This window comes from Pinus tabuliformis, chromosome 4_2, assembly GCF_031772625.1.
Source record: "Pinus tabuliformis cultivar Carrire ecotype Pingquan chromosome 4_2, CPIR1, whole genome shotgun sequence".
Classification (NCBI taxonomy): domain Eukaryota; kingdom Viridiplantae; phylum Streptophyta; class Pinopsida; order Pinales; family Pinaceae; genus Pinus; species Pinus tabuliformis.
In genome coordinates this window covers 349,734,592-349,743,869 of record NC_142304.1, presented here as the reverse complement: position 1 = coordinate 349,743,869, position 9,278 = coordinate 349,734,592, and the positions used below count along the sequence as shown (strand labels likewise).

General features: G+C 35.3%; 1 protein-coding gene across 1 annotated transcript; it reads right to left on the bottom strand.

Annotated features, from left to right (window-relative positions):
* Positions 1-5,976: 5,976 nt before the first annotated feature.
* Positions 5,977-6,821, bottom strand: LOC149169345 (copper transporter 5.1-like). Its single transcript, XM_089427070.1, has one exon. It carries the CDS (start codon positions 6,671-6,673, stop codon positions 6,155-6,157), a length of 519 nt encoding a protein of 172 aa, XP_089283196.1. The 5' UTR covers positions 6,674-6,821; the 3' UTR covers positions 5,977-6,154.
* Between the last annotated feature and the right edge of the window lie 2,457 nt (positions 6,822-9,278).

Below are 9,278 nucleotides of genomic sequence, written 5' to 3'. Positions count from 1 at the left end.
TTTGCCCCTGCAGAAGGAGCATCATTAGATCCCTTTCCTTTGTCAAGAGCTTTAGATTTACAATCCCTTTTGTAGTGCCCTTCCTTTCCACATTTCTAGCAAACCACATTTACAAGTTTTCCTGGAGATTTAGATCTCCCTCTAGATTTAGATCTCCCACTTGATGAATTATTTTGTTTATGTTCTGGGACCATCCTCGTACAGACAAGGCATCACCATTCTGGCTCTCCATATTTTTCCATCTCATCTCCTCCGTTAGCAAGGATGAGACTATTTCATCAAACTACAAGGCAGTTGCATTGCTACCTATTGCAATAACTCGACTATCCCACGAATCTAGTAGAGAACACAACAAACTAATGCACTTATTTTCATCTTAAATTTTAATATCAACAAACAATAACTGTCTTACCACAATATTAAATTCTTCCAGATGCTCTGTCACCAAGTCTCCATCTTTTATCCTCATGTTATACAGCTTTTTCCATAGGAACGGTTTATTCACCAAAGACTTAGATTGGTAAAAAGCCCCTAACTTGTCCCACAAATCCTTCGTCGTAGCTTCCCCTGATACATTCAGCAATACTGAATCTAAGACACAAAATCGTTCAATCTTCATCACTAAGGCATAGTTCTCTTCATCATCAGTCTTTGATGAAGAGCCATCCTTGGTGTTCCTCCTGATCTCCTCCTGCATCAAATCTGAACACAGTCATTCCTAATCTGGCAACTTCTCCCGACCATTGACAAAGCCCTAATAACTATGCCAAGTCTTTGGGAGTCCTAGAAGAGCAAGAATCACCATATAATCCTCGACAACCGTGATTCCAACAGTTCCAAGTTCATCACGACAGTGAGTGAACTTGGTCAAGTATTTTGGAATCGTCTCGCCTTTTTCCATTTTGATTTTTAGAAGTTTGTCATTCATTGCCAATTTCCTTTGGTCACTGTTGTTATAATACAAGTTTGTTAATGCTTTCCACATAGCATACGAAGTTTCCTGGCCATGGAGACTCGAGACATTGTGGTCTCGAACTCCCTCAAGGATTATCTGCCTCACCTTCGCCACACGCTTCTTCCATTTGGCCAAATTATGTGCATCCAATGCTACTGGATTAGGAATTTCTTGGTCAAAGAATTCCTTCAAGCCATTATCCTCTAGCACAACATCCATTCTGTCCCTCTAGGCTATAAAATTCGAGTTTCCTTCTAAAGCATACTCGAACCGCAAACTATAGAACTACATCTGCCGATCCTAAAGTATGTATTGCAAATTCGAATTTCACCTATAACCCAAAACTCAAAAATTTGAAATATCCTCTAGTATATTATTCCCAGCTCTGATACCATGTAGAAAATCCTGTAGATTCAGAAGCTCATGCAATGTACTAAAGCATAGGACAAGAATCTGCGGAAGCCAATAGATCGATGAAAACAATATGAACAAGAAGAAGATAAATCAATGACACATAACGCAATAAGTTTTCCTAGGGAAATCCGCAGCTCAAAACCCCACCTATCTATGTTGCATTAAATCAGAAATATGAGTGAAGATACAAATCTTGTTCTCACTAGAACAATTCCACACAAGTATGCTCAACTCTCTCACCTCACAAGCTAGATCTTGGCCAACACTTAGCCAATTCTGTAGCTCTCCAAGCTCCTAATCTCTTGCGCAATTCCTAGGATGAATAGACCGTATTTAAAGGGAATTCATGCTTCCAAAAAACACAGGATCAATCTCTGATGCATGCATGATAATTACACTCCAATAAATAATACTATTGATAGTACATTGTCCCTGCACTCTAGTCTCAATTGGGTTTTTCTCTGAACTGACATGCATGAGTTTCTCATGAGGGAATCTTCAGTTAACTGGAGTAGCACTAATCGATGCATTAGTGCACCAACTGACTGTTAGTCCTTTATTAGTTCCAAAAACAATTTAGAACTAATTTAACTAAACTTAACTCAGTAAACGGGGTGATCTAATTTCCAACTCAATTTAAACTCATACTCGACCCCTAAAACTTAGGGAGAAGATATACATGACTACAAAAAGAATTCCAACTCGAAATTCATAAGCTAATTAAGTTAATTAAACTTAGTTAACTATTTACAAGTTTATATGAGAATAGAATTCGATTTTAATTCTCAGTTTAATTCAAGGACAAATTAAACTGGAATTTCTTGTTGCCATTTCTCAACAATCAGGGCACTAGCTATGTGTAGTCAACCGAAGTTTTGATATGGTGTGATAGTAATTTAAATACAAATGAATTTTTGTGAATCATTGAAAGATAGTAGCAGATTTGGGTCCCTATGACAAAGAAGTTAGACCCTTTGGAACCAAAAAATGAGTAACAAGTAAGCTAATCAGGGCAACGAGATGGTCAACCTAATTAGGGAATCACAAGTACAACAACATTCATAGGCTGTTATTCCTTAAGTAATCTAAGTGGTCGGATAAGTTGTTTGAGGTTGTGGATTTACAGTACTGTACATTTAGCAATTGTTGGATTAAAAAGGGAATTTGGACTATATTTACAGTATTGGAATGATTGGTATTGTGTGGGTGTAACAACCATAGTAAATGGTTGTAAAGTGGAACTGAGTTACTAAACTTTTCATGTCACCTTTTTTATTGATATGGCTTATCTTTCCATTTTTGAATTTTAATTCCCACTAGAATGTTGTGAATAATTTCTAATTAGTGCAAATAAATTCCATGTTTTGAAACCTCAAGGGAAGCAAAATACCATTGGAATAATATATATTTTCCTTTAGTTTAATGGCATTTACAACTTTATCTAAATTATTTCAACGTTTTCCCCAATCGGGGTGGTGAACAATTGTCACTCACTGGTGGTCGACGTATGACTCTTGGCATAAGGCAATGGTGGTGGAGGGTAGACATACTACCTTCCCATAACGCAATGGTTAATGCTTCTGCTTCTACTCGTGTGAACTTTCATTCCTCGCCTACGCAAGAAGGATTATGGGGATCCATGGTGCCTGCATTCAGGTGGTTGTCTAATGTGGCCTTTGCAGCATTAAGTTTGTTGTTTGGATTTCAACATGTTTGGAATTGGTCTTTGGCTATGATTTTTTGGGTCGCGCAGGTATGGTGATATGCCTCCATCCGATGCTCCTCCTTCCATGGGTCTTGTAAGGTAACAATTGTAACCTTTCCGCTTTGGGTGAATTTTTCATTTTCATGGTTTTTTGAATTGGTTGGTCGAGTGGAGAATTGGTTGGTTTTGGGATTTTGTGTTTTGGGCCTCGGTAGTTCTGTATAATGACATTCCGGGTGGTATCATGGCATCCCTCTTTGTTTTCTTAATAGCATTGTGGCCAGCGGTACTTGGTTTCTTGTAGGTGGTAAATGCACTCAGCTCGGGTATTTGGATTTGGCCATAATTGAGCTATCTAGCTTTGGCATTGCCTAGTTCTCCTAGCTGGGTGTTGTTGGTCGCAGAATTATTATTGAGGTAGTTTGGTGACTTTGGCGCCACTTAGGCTTTTGGGATTTGGAGTGTGGTGTTTTTCGTATGGGTAGTTTTCTGGTTCTCCGTTGGGTCCTCCTAGTGAGAGGTTGGTTGACAGTTTTGGCTAAGGCATGTAGTCATTTCAAGATGAATTGGGGTGGAGGAGACAGGAGTGGTGGTGTAATTCCACCTCTCCTAGCAAGGGTGTGGAGTGTTGGGCCTACGATGGTGGTTGGTTGGCTGGAAGTGTATCTTTTTGTAGGGGGCGTGGTGATGGGGCCACCTAGGCAGTTGTGGAAGACAGTCGAGGCTCGATGTGGGTCTCTGGTTCTAAGCAGGGCTCCTAGGATGAAGCCTCTCCCCCACTCCTCGCGTGCTCTTGTGGGGTCAAAGCTAGATTTGGCCCACTTGATTGAGGGTTCCCCTATGTTGACGGGTGGCAGGGGTGGTGGAGCAAGAGTTTTTGATGTTTGCAAGAGACATCTTATAGCTTCTAAGCACAGTAAATTTAGTGGGAGCGGTGAAGTTGGTGGCAGGAAAAGGCAGTTAGTTGGTCCCGCGGGTGGCAGAGGTTGCAGGGCCCTGTCTCAGGGTGGTCATGGGGGTGGAAGTAGGGGCAGAAGATCAGGCCATGGACGAGGCTCGAGTGCTCGAGGGTGGGGTGGAAGGTTAGGACGCGTGGTCTCTGAGGGGTGTGTGGTTGTTGGTTGTATCAAGAGACCTCTTGTGCAACTAAAGATGCTTTAGTCCATCTTGGACACTTTGGAATCTCATGATAGGGTCCGGAGAGAAGAACATGAGGTAGTTATGGCCAAGCTGGAGCAACTCTAGTACTTTCAGTGCCACATTTGTGAACGAATTGTGGTTGTCTGGCGTGGTCAAAATATTATGACTGAGAAAATCAAGAAGTTGGAATCCTAGCTTGCTCACTTTGAACAACATGTCCATTGTCTCTACTGTCGACCTATTCCTCTAGGGATGGGACTAGATAATCTTGTCTCTATCACTTCTGATGACTAATTATGGTAACTGGTGTCTTGTTAGTTCTTTTTGTTTTTTTGCATGTAAGGCCTATAAGGCTGTGGGTCTCTCAGTTGGGTATTTTTCTTTTTGTCTGTAGCATGGTAATAAAATTGGTCAACAAACTTGGAGGGTGAGGCCACATGCATTTTGACATCCTTGTACATACTTTTTTATTAATGAAAAATCTTCAACTTACAAAACAAAATTATTTATACTTTTAGTAGTATTTGGAACTTTTATTTTAAATTTTAGTACTTTAAAGGATAAAACATATTTTGGTTATTTTATTGGTCTTGTAGATTGGAATAATTTAAACATTTGGCTTAGTTCTCAAGGTTTAAACCTCACAAAGGAAGGAGCATAGGGTTATACCACTAATAATAACAATGTCAATCTCAAAGAAAATTGGAAAACATGTTCAATTCAAGAAGTGTAAAGATTCATTTACTAAGAGCTTAACCAACTACAACATGATGATTTGTCAATCATATATATCCAATATTGGGGCTAAGTGGCCATATGATATTCTCACTTTTTATAGAAGAGATCCTTGTAGTGATCAAAATCGAACGCCTCCTAACACTTACGAAAGTTTCAAATTAATTTTGTAAGCATAATTCAACAATCCTTTTTTAAAAAAAATATAAATTTTGTCTACTTATCATATATGAATGACAAGAATATTATAGTTTTTTAAAAGAAGTATTGCATTTTCTCCCAATTCCCATATCTTGGTTTCTTAATCATAACTATATCTTCAATTTAAGATGGAGATGGATGTGATTCAAGATCAAGATTCAAAGTTCCATGCACACTACTTACCTTTAGCATCTAAAGCCTAAAATAATCCCTATTCTGGTTGAGTTTTCATTTGTTCATTGAAATAAGTAACCTTCCACAATATCAATTCCATAAGATCGGTCGTTCCCATATAATTTACCACGATATTTTTATATCATATATGAATGACAAGAATATTATAGCTTTTTAAAAGAAGTATTGAATTTTCTCCAATTCCCATATCTTGGTTTCTTAATCATAACTATATCTTCAATTTAAGATGGAGATGGATGTGATTCATAATCAAGATTCAAAGTTCCACGCACACTACTTACCTTTAGCATCTAAAGCCTAAAATCAGCCTAAAATCATCCCCATTCTGGTTGAGTTTTCATTTGTTCATTGAAACAAGTAACCTTCCACAGTATCAATTCCATAAGATAAGTCATTCCCATATAGTTTACCACGATATTTTTATATCCATCATTTTAAATGTCGATTAATAAAATTTTCCTAGAGAAGCTTTAATGAAACACATCTTTGGGTAATGAGTTCTTTCCATAAACCCCTGTTTACTAAAACTGGAAGCAGAGGCGGTGAGACTTAAAACATGGATTATCCATACATTTATAACTATTCTTATTTCACAATGGAAAGTCGCTTGAATAAAGTGGCCTGTATGAAGTAAAGTGAAAAAAGAAAAGAGGTTAAATTATAAAACCAAATTTTAACATTATTTGACAACACCAATGGAAGAGCTTGAGATTCATAACCAAGAACTATGATATTTATTGTACTGGCAACTTTTACAGTGGGACCGTGTGTAAGCAATAAAAAAAATGAGATGTAACAAAATAGAATATCTAAGTGCAAGAAGAACATGGATCTGCAGAGAGATGGAGGTCCTCTTCATCCTCCTCCTGCTGATGAACACTAACATTAAAATTCCCTACGCTTCGAAAAGAGAAAAACCCAACGCTCAATCCCGCCACAATGGCCAACACCACTCCCCCATTGTAGGACATAGCCGCCAGCATTAGCAAATACCCCAGCAATGCATTCACTCCAAACAGCAGAGTTTCTGCAATTTTGATGACATAACATCTAGTCTTCCTCTGGATTAATGGCAGCAGATGCATCGATTTTGCTTGTGGCTGAGCTGATTCCATGGAATTGTATGGATTCTCCTGCCTCGAAATAATGTTATTGTATTTCATTCTTATGTGGGCTCTTATGCTCACAACATATTCATGAAAAACACTAGCCAGAAACAATACCAACAGAGAAACCCAGTACTGCATAAGCGTCTGCGTCCTCCACCCATCGAACAGAATGCTCACCTCCTTCCCCCAGTAAAATGTCATGTGCATCATCATCCTCATCTCTTCTGCAAAATTTGCAAACTCTTATGAAAAAATTTTGCAACTCTTACGAAAAAAATTTGCAACTCTTATGCAATTTTTTCTTCCTGTGTGCAAATTGCCAGAGAGAATCACTCAAATTGCCGGCGCAGAATCGATTTTCTTCATTGATTGCTTTAGAGACATATAAATATTTCGTTGGTTGTACTAAATGAATATGTACGAGGGAGAGTGTAGTACAAGTGTGTACGAGGGCGGAGTACATATAAATCTCTCTGTGGTTTCGTGTTACGACGTTTTCCTCTGTTAGGTTAGTTAACCTAACGAGTCCTTCAAAATACGGTGGGGACATCTTGGAGCCGAAGTCACTATGGAAAGGTGAAGGGTGGATTGCAATTTTGAGTTGATGATTTGGTCAATGAGTATAAAATTAAATTAAATTCAATTAAATTAATATATATATATATATATATATATATATATATATATATATATATATATATAAAAATAAATAAATTACATTGTGTTTTATCAATGCACATTTTTTATTAATTAAAAAGAAACGTTTACTGTTTGTCTAGTAAAAAATAATAGATAAGTTATTAAAGACACTGAAAGAAATTGGTATCCTCCTTCTATATATAGGTAGATGAGCCATGTTGAGAAGAGGAGTGATACATCAAATTGAGCCATGTTGAGAAGAGGAGTGATACATTGAGATCAATATAGTTGGATTTAATGTCATTCTTATTTTAAAAGTTGATATTGTTTCTTTATTAATACTATTGAAGATGTTTACAAATGATTCAAAGGTTTTTTAATAATTTTGTCAAAAATATGAAGTTATCAATAATATGGGAGAAACCAAAATTTTGATAATTTAATCTTAGAAGAGAAATTTTCATCTCATTTTTAATGATGATAACACTCTTGACAAGGTCTAAAACGTACTTATGTAATGATTTCAATTACATTTGAATCAAAACCATAATATATAGGTGGTTGAAAAACTTATTACAACCCTGAAAATAAATATAGAAAAGGTAAACTCATTTGTTGCTGTTTCCCTTATTATCTCTTATAATAAGATGAATTTTCTATAAAATCCCTATCCACTTTAGTCTCTAGTTTCCTTAAGCTTACTTTGGGCTTGCAATATGGTTAGTGATCTATGCAAAGAATAATCTCCTTTCCCATCAAATAGTAATTCCATTTGTTAATAGCTTGAACTAGGTTTTTTTTTTGCTAATAGAGTTCTTCATTATATTTGTTAATAGCTTGAACTAGGGTATAGAGTTTTTTGCTAACAGAGCTCTTCATTATATCTAAGCAAGTTCTTCATTATATCTAAGCAAGTTTAAGACTCATCCATTGAAAATTTCTAAATGATAACATATTATCTTAGCTTAGTACATCAAAATTTCTTCCATAATATATCCATCTGTATTGGTCTCAACTTCCAAAAGCTATAAATTAGGAAATACAAGAAATGGTGATTAACTAATATTTTGTTTCATCTCTTAAAAGATTTCTATTTAATTCTTTTTTCACTATATATTCTTACCACTAGTTGTGATGGCATGGAATGGTGTAGTCATACCTAAAAATTATGTTATAAACATTAAAATTTCTCTGTTACCATTGACTCATATATGAATCACTTATTATTATGCGTGTAACATTTTTGCTAATGAACTTCGCTTATTTCAATTTATGTTTAACATAAGAGATATCAAGATTTACATATGGAAAAATATTATGGATTTATAAATTTATAGGCATAATAACGAGTGATAGGAATAATTTATGTTGCAAACAAAATATAAGGGATTATGAAAAAAAAATACTTCTTTTATGAATATGCATATATAGCTTGTTTTAATAGGATAATTTTATTTCATGAAAATACTTATAATTTTGAAATAATCTAATATTTTAAAGTTTGGTTAATAATGATGATACAATATTAATTTGAGAGAAAACTAAAATATTGTGTTTTCAAATTTTGATATAAAATGGGATATAAGTTTGATCTTGATGATGATGTTATATTTTGTGATATATATGTATGCCATTATATATTGATCATAGTTTTAAATTGGGGAATCATAATAAATCTTTTTATATTATGATATAAATCACATGAGTTATGTCTAGTCGGACCCCTTCTACTTTTATTTAGATTCATAAAAATATTTTTGTTACATGTTAGGTGTTAATCATATTCTCCATCGATGTTTTTAGAATTAAAAGATAATAATAATAACTGAGACAAACAACTGAAGTAAATAATTTGTTGGTTTTACGGAAAATGGAATAGGATATGATAAAAGGAGAGATGGATTGATGGAAGGTATGTGAAATCTTTAAGAGTTTTTTTGTTTTTTTGTTTTTTATATATTGACTATTCATTTTTCACTATGAATATTCTTTGGACTAATTTTTCTTGTTCATAGCAGGGATATTTAATGGTGGCAAGGAAATATAATGTAACACTAATTTGTGGCCTCCTCTAGCGTTATTTATTTTCGTGTATTAGTTTGCACTTACTAGAAGTTACAATTTCTATTCAATGCTAACTAGAATTTTACAAAAACTTAATTGTGTGCTCTACATTACATGAGGT